Below are 17,680 nucleotides of genomic sequence, written 5' to 3'. Positions count from 1 at the left end.
ATGACTTGGGGTTGTGGTTTTTAAAAGATTACTCCATTACAAATATGAATAATATGGAAACAGGTTTTGAGCAATAAGATATGTATAAACCAATGGAACTGCTTATTAGCTCTGGTTGGGAGGGAAGGAAGAAGGGAGGGAGAGAATATGAATCATGTAACAATGGAAAAATATTCTAAAAACAATAAATTCAATAATGTGAAAAAGGTGTTATGGACCTAGAATTTTATGTCCATAGAATAGTTATATATTTTCACTGTATATAAAATGAAGTATAATATAATAATAATAATAATAATAATAATACAAATAGCTCCTTAAAAAAGAATGACAAATAGTAGGTACTATAAACCTTAGGGGGAAATATATGTGTATGTATATGTATGAGAGAAAGAAAGGAAGGAAATAAGAAAGAAGTTAGAGAGACAGAGACAAAGACACAGAAGCAATCAGGAGTTAGGAAGCCCTGAATTAAAATTTCACCTCTGACAATTACTAGTTATATGACCCTAAACAAGTTACTTAACCTCTTATTGCCTTAGGCAACAGTCTAGACTTTATTATATCACAGAGGAATTTTGATCTACTTTGGGGGAGGGAGTCCCCTATATTGACAAAAATCCATATATATGAAACATATGTGCATATATAAAAATCATATACATATGTCTATACAAATCTTAATTATGGAATGTTCTGCTTATTACCTCTGGTGACATCCAAATATTAAAACCATCATCTTCATTTATTGTATCTGGTAAGCAAGGAATTAAAGATACGAATCGAGCGATGATATCCTACAAATATAGTAGTTTAAATATTATATTTTAAAATTATATATGTATAAAATTGCATATATACATATTTTAAATTGATGTTATAAAATACTACATAATCTCAAATATGTTTATTATTAAAAATCCAAAGATTTAAATTTTCATTTAATGTATTATGAAGGCATTTGTTATGTTTATTTTTAGATTATGTGTTAGATAATGTGATTATTGGCATATGGATTTATACCCACAAAGGGATGCCCTCCAAGTATTTAAATGAAGAATGGAAGAGGGTAGTATATTTCTTCTCCATTATGCAAATGAAAAGTAATGCTATATGAAACTGCTTCACTCCCATATTTCCTGCAGGCACAATTCCATCTTAAGATCTATCAACATATGAGCTTTGGGTGCTGGCCCTTACAACTAAGAGGGAAATTTTCTATGCTATCTTTAAGGTGGTATGTAGATATGTAGAACCTGTGGCTTCCAGATTGCCACTATAAAAAGATAATTCTAAATTCCAACTGGGCATAGTTTAAAATCCAAAGGAATTTTTTCTACTCCCTGGAGGACATATGCATTGTATTCAATATAGATTCTGAAAGGAAGGAGAGATTCTAGAAAACTTCTGGAAGATATCATCTCACTAATTCCCTCTCATTTTTCTTTTTTAATTCACTTCTCAACATTATGCAATATAGCTTCCAACCTTATTCAAATGAAACTGCTCCCTCCAAAGTTACCAGTGATTTCTTAACTGCCCAATTCAATAATCATTTCTCAGTTTTCTACCTTGTTGCTCTTCTAAAGCCCTTGACACTGTTGATCACTCTCTTCTCCTTGATGTTCACTCTTCTTTTGGGAATTCTGTTCTCATCTTATGTGAACTCCTCAGTCCTCATCATCCATATTCTTTCTCCTTGCAGCGGGTATCCCAAAGCTCTGACCTAGATCATCTCTTTCCTCTCAGTGACTTTATCAGCTCACCTGGATTCTCAGATATATATGTTCATTTATATGATTCTTGAGCTCTGGTCTCATATTGCTAATTGCTTAGATATTCTGAACTCAATATCCCAAAGGCATCCAAATAAAACCTCTTTCCTAAAACAAACCCCACTTCAGAACTTCCCTGTTTCTGTTTAAGTTTACAATCCTGGAATCATTTTTCATTTTTCATTCTCCTTCACCTCACATATCCAATCAGTTGACAATTCTTGTTGATAATATTTTCATGACATTTTAACCCCATATATCCGCCTCTGTCTACTTACTTGGCCATCAAACCGATGAGGCCCTCGTCATCTCTCAGCTTCGCTATTGCAATAGCTTGTCTTGGTTTCCTTGCCTTTTCTCTCCTCTCTAAGCTCTCTCTCACGCTGCTGCCAATGCCTATGCGTGAAGCATAGCTCTGTCTAAGCACGCCCCTTTCCCACATACTCAACTTGAGCAGCTCTTTGTGGCTTCTGTGAGCAGATGGGAAGGCCCGTTACCACGTGGTTGCCATCTCCTTTTCTATGACTATTCACTCTTGCCAAAATTGGCTTTCTTGATGCTCCTAACAGGACGCTCCCACTCCCATCCCCACGCCTTTTCAAGGCTGTCCCCTATTCCTTTAAAAAACAACTGCCTTCTCACTGATATCCCCAGCTTCCTTCAAAGCTCAGTTCAAGCACCACTTACTACAAGAAGATTTTCTTATTCTCCTTGCTGTCAGGGCCTTCACCCTTGTATATTTTGTATATATTTTGCATATAATTTAATGTGTCCATATTTTCTCTTTTGGTAGAATGTGTGCTCTTTCAGAAAAAGTACCTTTGGTCAGTTGTCATAGTGCAAAGCATAGTGCCCAGTACATAGAGGGCATTTAATAATTTTTTATTGCTTGTTTGATTGCAATCAAAAGTTTATGTTGGGTGGCTGGGTGGCTTAGTGGACAGAGCACCAGGCCTGGAGATGGGAGGTCCTTTGTTAAAATCTACCCTAGATACACCCTTGCTGTGTAACCCTGAGCAAATCACTTAAGCCCAATTGCCTAGCCCAATGATGGGCAAACTACAGCTTGCAGGTCAGATGCTGCCCCCTGAAATGTTCTAACTGGCCACTTGACATTATTCCTAATCTGATGAATACAATGAAACTTCGAACGAGTTGCCTTAGAAACAGACTGACAGATGAGCATTTCCTTTCCTTTGGCCCCCTCTTTAAACAGTTTGCCCATCACTGGAGCCCTTATCAATCTTCTACCTTGGAACCAATATCCAATATCAATTCTAAGACAGAAGACAGGGGTTAAAAAAAGTTTCCCCTTGAAAAAAGTGTCTCCTTGAGGGCACAGTTATTATAGTAGCAAAGCTATAATTGTAGTAGAAACTAAAATTATATGTTTGTGTATTTTAAAAATATAACACTTACAAGTGTTGCATTGGAATCACTGAGAAACAAATCCAGGAGTTGCTTAGGTGGATTTAGTGCCCTGATATATCTTGTTACTAAGATACTTGTCCCTTCGTCATTGAAAACAGTAGTAATAATTCTTCTGTTTGGAAACATCGCTTCACAATTTTTTCTGAAAATCTGTGCTCTCTGCAAAAGTGTTATATCTAATTCATCTGTAAACTAGAACCATATTTATAATATTAGTATAATTTGAAATTTTCATACCACAGCTTAAATATTCATCACTTCTAGGATTATTCCCAGAAGAAAATGTGAAAAGGCAAAAAAGGCCAAGTTAAGGTTATCTTTTATTTTTATTTTATAAGGTTGTTACGTCTATAATTATTATAGCTATAGTCTTAGTCATTTGCAAATAAAATAATTTACATATTTCTTCCATCTTCTTTGAAGACATTTTTCAAATAAATAATTGTATGAAAAACCAACCTTATCAGATTCTGGATTACTGATGACAGATGATATCTGAGGCTCAATAGTAGCAAAAATATTTAAAAAGGTACATTCTTTTAAATTCTGCCCATTGTAATCTTCTTTAGGTGAGACATATGTCTTACTCCAAGTATATCCAAGCAAAAGTGGTGGAATATTTACTTGAAATGTTCCACTGATCTGAAAAGAATACCAGATATATTCTCTAACTCACGGTGCAATCAAATATAGTACAATACCAATTCTATCTGTCTGCACAAGGAGGACCAGGCTTACTTAATTACACAGTAGCCCTAATAGTCCATGCTCACTCTACACTCCTTACAGGAAGAACTAGTTCTCAGAGCAGCTTTTCTAATACAATCTCTTAGCTGGTAGCTTCATAATGACCTAGAAGAATGCAAAAGCTTTAAAAAAAAAAGGAAGAAATGGGAAGCATGTGTAGTGGAAAGAGGAATGGATTTGGGCATTTTGTTTATTAGCTCTAGGGCAATTATATTAAGTCACCTAAACTCTCTGAGCTTCATTTACTTAATCTATAAAATAGGGATCACAATATCTATCTCAAAGGGCTGTTGTGAGAACCAAAAAAAAAAACCAAAGATACATATGGAGGTGCTTTGCAAATGTTAAAATACAAACTAGATGCAAATTTTGTTATTTTTGTGAGGAGTCCATCATGACATTCTTTGACTTAATAATCAGCTCCCTAAGAGATGACTTTGCTAAACATTTTTTAAAATGTTCATATCAATGAGGCTTTCTCCAGCTACCTCCTAATTAAGACCTGGACAAATCACAAAATCCAGAAAATGATAGCTGACAAAGAAGAAATAATCACTCTTCCTCAGGTCTTGACTTCTTGTCCTTGGCACTATGGCATGAGTTCCAAGGAATGATGACAAAAGCTACCACCTGAAATTTGTGGTGGGAGGCTCCCAAAGTCTTGACACTCCAGATCTTCTCTGAGATTCCCAAAGGATAGTTTAGAAACTAGGTTTAGGAGCTAAAAAGGCAGATCGGAACTTAGTCATCTGGTTTGTCTTATATGTCTTATTCTTGTGATTCTGGAAATTGGATGAAATTTTGGAGAGGACAGAATAAAGGGATCAAATGATTGGTCACCTTTTGAGAGTGAGGCTTCCAGGGATTGGACAATTCCTTTAGTCAGAGTGCCAGTGTTTTTGAAGCAGTAGTAAACACTTCAAATCCTAAGACTACAGTGTAATACGTTCTCTTTGTGTTCATTCAATCAGCAGAGGTATAAAGTTAGGTGAACAGCAGCTTTGCATTCACTGATACTAGAGGAACTATCAATAAGCATCAGGCCAGCCAGAGAGAGTGTTCCAATCAATTAAGGTAACTGATGACTGATCCGATTACTGACTGCTATCTCAGTGAGTGAATAACACTTGTGGGAAGACAGAGAGGGAGTGCAAATCAGAATTATTTCTGCAACACCATTAGTTTTAAATTTTTTAATATAGCCCAGAAATACATCTTTCAAAGGCTCATGGGGAGAAAATTCTTCATTGATGGCTCTTATCTATAAGAGAGCCAAATGCTTCTAACTCTGTGTCCATTCCTAAGTAGGTGTCTGCCATCTCTCAAATCTATTGATCAGAAAACCAAAGTGAAAAAAATTAAGAAGGAAAAAAAGAAGATATGTCTTTTTCTCAAGTAAAATTTGGCATTTTAAATCTAATATTCTTCTAATCTTTTATTAATACCTTTGGTTGTTGCAGAAGAGCAGAGAAAGGGAAAATCACTGATCCAAGCCAATTCTTTCTTATATATGAGTGACCACTGCAGCCCTTGAGACAATGATCCTATTAAGAAAAATAATTATGATTTATTGTATAATTATTTAAATGATATTTAAGTATAATTCACCAACCTTGCCAATAATTACAATTTGATCATCCCACATTTTTTAAAAATGCATGACATTTATTTATCATATATATTTTTCAGTGGATTAATTATGTGATTCATTGTTGAATACATGAAAGCTTGCTTATTTCCCAACATCATCCTAACTGAGGATGCCTTTAATTTTATAAAGAAATGACTCCTACAAAAATTTCATACAGTTGGAAGAAAAATACTAAAGTGTGTAGCAGTATTACTTTTAATATTCAGTCCAGAATAATGTTGAAAATCTTTTTTGAGTGGGTTTATATATAATGTGACCTTTCTTGGTGGTGTCTTGACCTCCTTCATCTTTGCTATATGAATGATGATGAATCCAAAGCTAGAGGTGGGCTTCCTATGTTACCTCTTCATTTAGCTTTATCCTGCCTGTGGGCCTGCCTATCAGATGAATTCATTCAGGATCTTTTGCCAATAACCAGTAAGAAAAGAGGAAGTAAATAGCAGAGATGACAGGAAGAAAAATTATCAGGGGGCACCAGGAAGTGAAGCACAGAAAGGAAATAACAAGGAAAAGGATGCTTTAGGGAAAACGTAGAACCAGTGATACTTCAGAATTGGTATGCTAATTGGTTTTCAATTCAGATTGTTTTCCTTGGAAATTATTTTAGAATGTATTAATAGTATTAGTATAAGATCTTACCTCATGTTTTTCAATCACAGTTTCATCAAAGATGTTGACATATATATTGTCTTTTATTTTAGATAAATTTGAGAAGCTGTAATCATGCCCTGGTGAGCTAAAAGAAAGAATGGAATATTTTAACAAAGAATGAAATATTTTAACTTCTTAGAAATGTCCTTTTTTCCTTAAAAAATCCCAGACCATTCATAATATACCATGCAAGTTCCCATATACTTTAATTGCAGAGAATTTAGGGATAAATCACTCAGTACTTTAAACTTAATAGGCGGCTAGACAGAACTTGGGTCACTGGTCTCTCCCTTTATGTCTTGCAACATTCTTCATATAAAAAATGTAACTGAATTTGAAAATGCTAAGCAGAAGGTCTGTGGCTATGTATATATACTGCAAATTGACTATAGAATGATACACTCCCCATTTTCCCCTGAACATGCCTGCACTTTGCTACCCCTGTGCCTTAGTCCTAGAATGTTCTAGAATGCTCTTGCATACTTTCTCTTCAGTCTTTGCCTGTTGACATTCTATTCATCCTTCAAGTCCAAATGTCACCTCCTCTACTAGCCTTCTCACATCCCCTTGCTGGAAATTATCTTTCTCATTTGCCCTCCTGGCATATTGTACTCCTCTGATAAAAAGTGCTAGTGCCCATACGTTGCTCTTTTATCTATTTGAATTGTTATTTTTCCCAAGCGTGAGGGGCATGATGCTGATATGAAAAAAGAAAGGTAACAGAGTTTGTGGCGATACCTTCTACCCCATCCCCTGACCAATTTGGCTTCTGATATTTGGCATTTTTTTCACTCTGGGGGAGACTCAGAGCGTAAATGCTAAGCCCAAGAAGAGGACAGAGATGGACAAGATCTACATTCAGGTGCATTGACCTCAAGTTCTCTATTTCCTTTTAAAAAGAAACTTTCTATTGCCTATTTTGGGCCTGGAGAAAGGAATATGAAGCAAATGAACTATAGTATAGCACACTCTCAGCCAGGGGGCGAGTTGCTCTGGGAGTCAGATACTGGGCTGCTAGCTATAGCATCAGCCAAGGCCACTATCTACAGTGATCAGGGATCATTGTGAAGAGCCAAAATTATTGGGGATCGACATGTAAAGAACTGAGACTGGACTACTCCCTGAGATCTGGCAGTTTTTGAAATACCTATCATTTAATGAGAAGTGAACTTTTTCTCATAATACTCCCCCATCTCCTTGCTTTTACTGTCCATGTCTGTAGGGGTCTAGACAAAAGCAACTCTTTATTTTATTATAGTTACAATCCTATCTCTTAAATGAGGTCTTAAATATGAAGCCCTTTCCTTTGATCTTTTCAATGACCTATGTAGATCTGCCCAGCTATCCCTTGGGTACCCTAGAAAGAAGAGTTTAGAGGGCAGATGGGAGACAATCAAGCATAGGTTCCCCATGAGGAACATTATATAACATTTAACAATTTTTCCTGGATTTTTGCCATAGATAATAAATCAGGTAGTCAAAGTGAGTTGAGTGATTATATCCTATGACCATGTTTCTCATGAGATTTGGCAACATATTGGCTATGGGAAGGGAGAGTGAGAGGGAAGAGTTAAGGATGAGGAGTCAAGGTTGAAATTGGATTAGAATGGGAGGATTTGAGGGAAAGATAATGAGTTCAGTTTTGGGCATACTGAGACCAAGATGTCCAAGGCACATTCAGTTTGAGATGGCCAATAGATAGTTGGAGATATAAGTCTGGAGGTCAGCAGAGAAGTTAGGGTTAGGCAAGCAGATTTGAGAATCAATTGTGTAGAGAAGATAACTAAATCCCAGGGAATTGATGACATCCACAAACGAAATAGCACAGAGAAAGATGAGGAAATGGCTTAGGACACAATCTTGGAAGACACATTTGGTAAGACAGATCTAGATGAATGGATACAGCAAAGGAGACTGAAAAAGAATGGTCAGACAGGCAGAAGGAGAACCAGGATAGAGTATTGATTATGGAAACCTCCACAGAAGTGTGTATTAAGTATAAAAGGGTGATCAACTGTGTCAAAGTCAAGAAGGATGAGAACTGAGGAAGAGTCACTAGATTTTTACAATTAAGAGATCATTTGAGGAACTGGGGGGATTAGAATGTTGTTTTCAGTTATTTCAGTTGTGACTGACTGTGACCCCATTGGGGTTTTCTTGGCAAAGACACTGGAATGCTTTACTATTTCCTTCTCCAGCTCATTTTACATAAGGGAAAACTGAGGCAAACAGTTGCTACTTGCCCCAGGGGTCACACAGCTGTTATATGTGAGCTCAATTTTGAACTCAGGTCTTTCTGACTCCTCTATACACATGACCACCTACAGAGTTTTTGAGAGAGTTTCACTATGCATGTTAAAAGTCACCTATTATCAGAGCATAAGCTGGGAAGGAGAGGAAGACTTTAGCCAGGCATTGAGTTCTTTGGGGAAGGAAGGAGAGTGTCCAAGAGGTTGGTAGAAACCAGTTACCAGAATCTTAATCAATGATAAATATGGATTGAATGGCCCCTCAAAGAAAATGAGGTTACTGAGTGATGGTAGAGAGAAAGGCTGAAAGTAGTGTTGGGGGAGAAGAAATATTCTAATTCTCCTGTCATAAAGAGTGAATCAGGCTCTGATAGTAACCAGGAGGATTCCTTAGGAACTGCAGCTATACTTGGTTATCAAAATCGAGGCCATCAGAACTAGAAATGTCAGTCTGCTTCATTACATTGTATCCCTCACATCTGTTCCATAGTCTTCATTTATGTTGCTATCACCTTAGATAGGAACTTTCCCATGAACTTTACTGCTTTTAGACTTCTTTGAAACCCTCCATCAAATTCTCACTTCCTCCCTTTCTCATCCCCACCCCACCCCCCCAATTTTCAGCTCCCATTTTTGTGTGTTGTTAAGCTCCAGAAGACAAGGACTATCTTTGCTTTTATTTGTATTTGTATCTCCAGAGCTTAGCACAGTGCCTGGCATATAATAGGAGCTTAATGTTTATTGACTGACATGAGGCGTTATAACCTCTTAAATGGTCTCCTTGCCTCTTTTCCAATCCTTCCAAAATGTTGCCAACATAATCTTCCTAACACACAAAGCTAAACAAACATAACAGTTCTCTTTCAATGGATTCCTATAGTGATGGAAAATATATTTAAGGTCTCCCACAATCTGGCCCCAATCTCCCTTTCTAGCCTATTTGATATGATTTTTCTTAATGCACTTTGCATTTCAGCTAAACCAGATTATTAGTGTTCCCTGATCTTGTCCTGCCTTCTCCCATCTCCATTCATTAAAGGCTGTCTTTCGTATCTGTAATGCGAAGTCTTCTTTAAGGCCCATTTGTTGGAAACTCTCAATCTCATTGCTCCTTTGCTGAGTGAAAGTGATTTCTCCCTCCTCAAATTTTCTTAGAGAACATTGTCTGGATTTCTGTTTGCCTTAATCATATCCTACCTTTCGTGTAAGCAGCTTAATTTAGACATCCACAAGAAATGGGAAGTGAAGGACCTTGGGGAAAGGCTGCTGCAGGGGCTAATAGATATTATTCATTGTGAAGTAATTGGCTATGTCCTTCTTATTAAGTAGAATGATGGTGGGGATTAGTAGCAATCTGAAGGGGAGAGTTATGTGGTCAGAGTACTTGTTTATTTTAATTTTTTGCTATTTATTTTGCATTTTTCTTTTGAGTAAATATTCTTTAATACTATGATGTATATAATGTAATTATGGGCTGACTGAGATTCAAAGGCAAAAGGGAAATTCATGAGCAATAGATGAATAGATGGGGAATGTATCCTATAGCAATGGAGAAACTGAGCAGGTTGTAAGAGCCTGTAAATAGTATTTAGGGATCCTGCATTTGTAATGTAGATTTGTACTTCCTCTCCCCTCACTCTCTTTGCAGTTGAAACTGCTCTCTCTAAAATCACCAGTAATCTCACAACTGACAAATCAAAAGGCTTTCCCTCAATCCTTAGCCTTCTTGACTTCTCTGCATTGAAATCTTTGGCCACTAATTCCTGGATACCTTCTAGGTTTTTCAGTGGCATTGCTTTTTCCGGGTTCTTCTACAATATGAATACTCAATCTCAGTCTTCTTTGCTGGACTTTTGTCTGTGCCATGCTCACTAATCATGAGAGGCTCTCTTTGTCCTGGACCTTCTTTCTTTCTGTAGCGTATCACTCATTAGCTCCAATGGATACAATTATCACCTCTATGCATATGATTCCTGCATATATTATTCAGTCTAGTTTCCCGAGTTTCATTCCTGCATCACCAACTGCCAATTAGACTTTTAGGAATGGATGTACCATAGGCACTCAAACTCAACATGTCCAAGTCAGAACCTCCTGTCCTCCCCTTCCCTCTCTCTTTCCACCTTCATATCACTCCACCATCATATCCCTTTTCCAAACTTCCCCACTTCTATTGAGGCCACCATTCTTCTGATAATCCAGATTTGCAGCTTTGGCATCATCCTTGCTTCCTTACTCTTGCTCAGCTCACATCCAGTCAGTTGCTGAATCTGAATCATTTTCTATTTCTACAACATCTCCTGCCCACATTTCCTTCTCGCCACTCTCACAGAAGCTACTCTCGGTCAAGCTCTCTTTACCTCTCATCTAGACTATTATAATAGCCTTCTGACTAGTCTACATGATTCGATTTCCCCTCACTCTAATTCATACTACACAAAGCCTTGCAAATATTTTCTTAAGAACAAGTCTGAACATGTTACTCTCCTAGTCAATAAATGCCTGTGGCTCCCTATCACCTTTAGAATCAAATAGATACAATATTGTTTAACATTTAAAGAAAGCCCTTCACAGTCTGGCCACTTCCTGTCTTTCCAGTCTTCTTACACATTACTTCTCTCAACATACTCTACAACCCAGCTAGCTACACTGGCTTTTTGCTATATCTCACAAATAACACTCCATTTCCTCTCTCTAGGACTTAGAATTGACTGTCTCCCATGCTGGAGGTGCACTTATTCCTGTTTCCTCTTAGAATCCCTGGCTTCCTTCAAATCTCAGTTCAAGTCACCTTTTGCTAGAGATCTTTCCTAGTTTCCTAGCAGTTAATGCTTTCCCCTGTAAAGTCATCTGGTACATACAGTGAAGGTATCCTATGTATTTACATGGAAGCTCCTCCTCTATCCTTGAGGACAGAGGCTGTTTTTGTTTTTTCTTCGTTTCCCCAGTGCCTGGAATATAACAAGCACTTAATGTTGATTGGTTGCCAATAAAAGACAACTCCTGTCCAACTTCAGTATCAGTAATGGCCACAGTACAAGAGGTAGTGTTTACTGGGGGAACCCTCCAAGAAATCAGAATTGCATGACTTAAGTGCCAAGTGCCTGTACGCAGGGATTATATCAGGCTGGGTTTGAAGAAGGAAGTCATAGAAAGGAAGCATTCATTATAGCAGCCAGTACAAGATATAGGTGGCAATTACATCTACAGTGTACTTGCTTGTAAACTGGGGGTAAATTGAGCAAACTGGGGAAACTTTGACTTAGATGGAGGACTTAGACAAGAGAAAATGGGAGTTAAGAAGCACTTTGTTCTATGAGAGTAAGAAGAGAGTCCTCATCTACAGTGATATCCATAAGCCCAGAAATGCTGGTGGAGCCCACTTTCCCCAGAACTAGTGAGGACAATCCTGGCAGTTGTTGAGACCAAGCTGAGAAGTCAAGGAAACAACCGACTCTTTTCCTTGTCCCTTCTAATAACACCCAGGAGAGAGTTTTCCCACCCACACAGTGAGTTCCCCTTGAAGTTCTTACTTCTAGAAAGTGATTCCTGTTTTGTGCTTGGGATAGTAGACTGGAATGGGTGAATTAAAAATTATTCTGCTGCCAGTTCATTTTCCTGTGATTTACCTTGGATTTTATCTTAGTTTGCTATTTGATTTATGATCCCTTAATGGTTTATGATCCCATATACTCTAATTCAGCTTAGAGGTAGTTAGGGGGCTCAGAGTAGAGGAAGATCCCTGGATTATGCTACGCTTACATTTTTAATTCTTGGATTACATACATTAAATCATATTGATTTAGCCATGTCCTATATCTTCTCTGATTGTAAGGACAAGGATTATATCATTTTTGATTTTTGTTTTTTCAGGACCTAGCAGGATTCCTTACTCATACTCATACATCCACACATGGACAGAAAATATATGCATATGTGGGTGTATATATGCAATATATACATATATATACATATGTGTACATACACATAATAGGTACCTAATAAATGTTTATAAATTTTAATCTGTCTACAATGAGGCAATAAAATTAAGTGGCATTTTAGACTACTGAGCATATCTCTTGGGGCAAATGTTAGATTGTCATCTCTGTGGTATGAGATTCTTCTCCCTCCCTGTCAGTATAATTTATTCTATACTTCCCAGGACTGTATTTTATCCTTTCAGCTGTAAGGAGGCCTAGAGAAATGTAGGCCATGGCATATGGAGATTTAGGAAGGGACTAACTTGTCTTCTTTCATAAGGGTAAACATATGGATCAAAAACAGGTTGACATTCAAATGAAGGCAACTTTAATGGCATTAACACTCAGATCTAGTGTATAATATCTTAGTACCAAATTATTAAAGTTAAAGCACATATCCTTCCTTTCTGTTAAGAAACGATCAGTGATAAAGATGGAAAGTGATAATCATAGCAACTACTCTTTTCTTTATTGTTAAACTTTTACTTTCTGTCTTAAAAATCAATATTAAGTATCAGTTCCAAGGCAGAAAACGGGTAAGGGCTAGGCAATTGGGGTTAAGTAACTTATCCAAGGTCACACATCTAGGAAATGTGTAAGGTCACATTTGAACCCAGAACATCCCATCTCTAGGACTGGCACTATCCACTAAATCACCTAGCTGCTCCTGCAACTACTCTTTTAGGCAGTTATATTTAAATATTTTGGGGGGAAATGCCTTGCAAAAGGTTTCTTTATATGTTTGTTAGAATGTGGAATTTTTTTTAAAGACCAGAAGCTGATATCCCAATAGAATGAGGGCAGTGGAGAAGATAATTGAGTACCTAGTAAAATCTAGGCTCATAAAGCCTGATACTCTGGTTTCAAGGTAGTTAATTTTTAAAAATTTTTTTGCTTCATTTTTTAAAATTTTTAGAAAGATTTTCTATGGTTACATGATTCATGTTCTTATTTTCCCCTTCACCCTCCCAACCCCCCCCCCCCAGCCGACACATTTCCACTGCTTTTAACATGTGTCATCTATCAAGACCTATTTCCATATTATTAATAGTTGCGTTGGTGTGGTTGTTTCGAGTCAAGGTAGTTAGTTTAATCTAAATGTTTTAGAAAGTCTTTAGGTTAATAGGGCTTAGTTAGTGCCCAGGATTAGAGCCTCTTTAATAACATTACCCAGCGAAGTGAGCACCAGCAGGTTAAAGGTACAAAGAGAGTATCTGGGATCAGGGAAGCTGAGTCCATACATTAAAAATAGCAAATGTAAGAACAAATAAGTCAAAGGGAGACAAACAAGAATCAGTAGGATGTAAATATTGGAGACTATTCTACTGTAGAAAGTCTGAGATCTAGGAACCAAAAGATGAGGTGTACAAAAGAAAGACACAATAAAGAGAGGGCCCTAATACTTGAAGTATTTTCACTGTCTTTATTCTATACTCCCAACCAAATTCAAACCTCAAAAAACCAGTCTTATAGCCTTATACTGAATGGCAGCTAGGTAGCTCTGGGAGAGGTGCTAAACTTGGATGTTTGAATCCTGCCTCATGTGCTTATAGCTGCATGACCATAGGCAAATTATTTAACCTCTGTCAGCTTTTTTTTTTTTTTTTAAATCTGTATAATGAGAATAATAGCACTTATCTCCTTGGTTATTGGTAAGATTTGGTGAGAAAATATTTATAAATGGCTTTGCACATTTTAGAGTGCTTTATAAATGATTTCTATTTGTTATTATGATATCTGAACATGGATGGTTGGGTAATGATGGCAGGTCTGAGAGCAGTTCCTGTCGCTGGTAAAGACCGAGTCCTGATGTTTCAATTCAAATTCATACCTGCAAGATCTTTATGTCAATAATACTTTAAAGACCATGTATGTCATATTTTAAAGATATTAACTCATATAATCTACACTTATATGCTACTTTAAGATTCACAAGATTTTCTGTTCAACAATTTGAGAATATGCAACTGTCTCCATTTTGGAGATGAATATCCTGAAAAAGTCCAGAATGAATATCCTGAAAAATATCCAGAAAGGTCAAGTGACTTACTTGACTATGGTCATACAACTAAGACATGACAGAGTCAGGATCAAATACAATGCTTTCACTATTCTACCATAATGTACATCTCATAAAATCATGTGTATGTGTCTTACTGAAACAATTCAACATATTCTGACTTGGATTATGATATTTCCTACTTCTACGAACTGTCCCTTTTACTTATATTTACTCATTGTTATTGACTATAGGTATATCACAGAATTTCCTTCTGGCAAGGTTTTTGCCAATCTTTCTCACAATCACCTCCAGTTATTCTCATTCTGCTAACTTTTAGTTTTAAAACTTCTGTCACCTTTTAATATTAAATTCCAACAACCTGGCATCATTCTGGTTCTAATAGACTCCATCTTTCCAGGATAGATTTCATCTGTCCCCAAAGTTGTCTAAATCCTAAGAAATTAAAAATACTCCATTGTCATGTGGCCTCATCTTTGAGTGTCAATTTAATCATTTAATCATTTTCTCTAAATATTTAATAGAATTTTGATTCTTGCTCTGTGGTATTCAGTTCAATCTATTTGCCACATAATTCAGTACACTTCTAGGAAGACTTGAGATCAAATCTGTCCTCAGACATTAAATATATGACCCTGGACAAGTAACTTCAACCTCTGTCTGCCTCAGTTTCCTCATCTGTGACTTGGTGATACTAATAACACACATGGCAGCTAGGCAGCACAGTAGATAGAATGATGAATCTAAATTCAGGAACACCCATCTTATTCAAAGTATAGCCCAGAGCAAATCATTTAACTTTGTTTGCCTCAGTTTCCTCATCTGTAAAATAAGCTGGAGATGGAAATGGCAAACTACTCCAAAATCTTTGCCAAGAATACTCCAAAGAGAAGAGGTCATAAAAAGTCAGACACTTCAGAAAAACGACCAAGCAAATAGTACCTACCTTCCAGGGTTGTTGTGAAGATCAAATGAGATAATAATTGTAAAGCACTTTGTACAGTGTCTGGCACATGATAAGGGCTATATAAATCTTAGCAATTATTAGCTATTATAACTGGGCATGAGGTTGGAAAGAGGATGGAGTTTAGAAGGGAAAGACTTTATTGTAAACAAAATAAGGGTAAGTCCTAGAAATGATACTGCCATGCACATCCAATGGAAAGGCAATGATATGCATACTAGGGATCTTCTCAGCACTTCCTGGGTCCCAGGAACAACTAATTTATCTTGTGAAATGAGCTCTCTGCCTATTGGACATAAAATGCAGTACACAGCTATAGATTTGTGTTGACTTAACATTCTCTACTTGTCATGGAGCGAATACCAGGAAGTGCTGAAGTGGTCCCTTGCATGTATATAATTTCCTTTTAAAGAAATGCTAGTAAACTTTTTCAGCTCTTGACACATATATAGGTGTCCAATAAACATTCACTTAATGAAAATGAAATATTTAGAAGTTGTTCAGTTATCTGTTTACTACAAAAAGGGGCAATCATATTTGAACCATACCTCTCTCACAGTTGCTGTGAGGATTAAATGAATTAAATCTTGTTAAATCTCTATAACATGCCTTGTGAGTGTTTATTGTCAGAGAAAATTGGGGAGGGGAATCCACTAAGTAAATAGAAACATAATTCAGGAAAATGGCAATGGGATCAGTGTTTCTCAAATTTCTAATATCAACACTGTAGATGCCAAGATTTTATTAGAGCCATTATGATCATTTAAAAGTGAAACACCTTAACAGTGTGTCCATTCCTAGTACTGTTTTTTTTCCATTATCTTAACAATTTTACTTCCATTCCATCTCTCCTCTCTGGTCCCCTAATCTCTACTTACACAGTCCTTATTGCTTCTTGCTTATATTGTTCTACTAGCTTTCTAACTGGTCTCTCTGGTTCTAGACTCTCCCCTCTCAAATACGTTTTACCTGCTGCTAACAAAACTACCACCTTTGAGAAGTCTTATTCATTCACTTACCCAAATGTCCAATGGATTTTTTACTGCTTCTAGAATAAAATTCCATTGGACATTTGGACACATTTCCAGCGTGGCTCCCACTGTCTTTCCAGTTCCATTTTTATAATTAGGCCTTTATAGGCATTCTTGCAACTAGATGTTCCCTAAATTCAATATTCCATCTCTCCTTTCCATGCCCCGTTTACCTTCTTCACTTTCCTCATTAGCCTCTTTCATTTCTCAGAATTATTATTTTTCTTCAAGATTTAACTCAGATGCCACTTTCATAATGCATCCTCTCACTTCTCCATTTGTTAATATTCACTCCCTCTGCAAATCACCTTCCTTATACTTATTTTGAGAGTGGGTAGAGAGCTATAGAATCAGGAAATCTTGGTTTTGAATTCCATCTCTGAGACATACTGATTTTATGACCCTAAGTAATTCATTTAACCTGCCAGTGCCTCAGGCAACTCCCTAAAACAATAAACTGGGGGAATAGGCTGACTTGCATTGGTAAAAGGAGTTTTCTCATCTGGAACCCCTGTTACAATAAAATGGCAAAATAAGATACCTCTCCCTCAGTCCCATGTTATATCCTTAGCGGAATGTAAGTAAGTTGTTTTTTTTTTAAACCCTTACCTTCCATCTTGGAGTCAATACTGTGTATTGGTTCCAAGGCAGAAGAGTGGTAAGGGTAGGCAATGGAGGTTAAGTGACTTGCCCAGGGTCACACAGCTGAGAAGTGTCTGAGGCCGGATTTGAACCTAGGACCTCCCATCTCTAGGGCTGGCTCTCAATCCACTGACTACCCAGCTGCCCCCAAGTAAGCTTCTTGAAGGCAGGGTCTATCTCAGTTGTTCTCATATCCTTAGCATTTAAGGTATTTGACAGATTTTTGTCATATTATGTTGCATTTGTTATACTGTAATATAATTTCTGTCCCTTAAGAAGGAAAGGGGGAGAATTATATACTCATGAAGAGCCTAATGTTAAGTACTTTACAAATAATATCTAGGACATGGATAAGCAGGAAGGGGGGATATGTTTCTTTGTAACATTCAATCTGTTAACTTCATTTTAGTTAACAGTACTTTTTTCTATTATGGCTTTATATTAAGAAAATAGTAAAAGATATATCCAAAGTTGCTTGAGAAAGTTCAAAGAGCCTAAAAACTGAAGTATGCCTTGTAAAACTTCAAAAAATGAAACAT

General features: G+C 36.9%; 1 protein-coding gene across 1 annotated transcript in view; it reads right to left on the bottom strand.

The window, feature by feature from the left end:
* Positions 1-17,680, bottom strand: part of CC2D2B (coiled-coil and C2 domain containing 2B) — a 121,482-nt gene that overhangs the window by 33,224 nt on the left and 70,578 nt on the right. Inside the window, exons 23-27 of the mRNA XM_044660203.1 lie at positions 6,244-6,340; positions 5,399-5,497; positions 3,666-3,848; positions 3,195-3,398; positions 708-797 (exon numbers count right to left, since the gene is read on the bottom strand). Coding sequence (XP_044516138.1) covers positions 708-797; positions 3,195-3,398; positions 3,666-3,848; positions 5,399-5,497; positions 6,244-6,340 — 673 coding nt within the window. The remainder of the gene's footprint in view (positions 1-707; positions 798-3,194; positions 3,399-3,665; positions 3,849-5,398; positions 5,498-6,243; positions 6,341-17,680) is intronic.

The sequence above is a fragment of the Gracilinanus agilis genome, chromosome 2, assembly GCF_016433145.1.
Source record: "Gracilinanus agilis isolate LMUSP501 chromosome 2, AgileGrace, whole genome shotgun sequence".
Taxonomy (NCBI): domain Eukaryota; kingdom Metazoa; phylum Chordata; class Mammalia; order Didelphimorphia; family Didelphidae; genus Gracilinanus; species Gracilinanus agilis.
The sequence above is the reverse complement of the archived record's forward strand: the minus strand, read 5'-3'. Positions and strand labels throughout refer to the sequence as shown.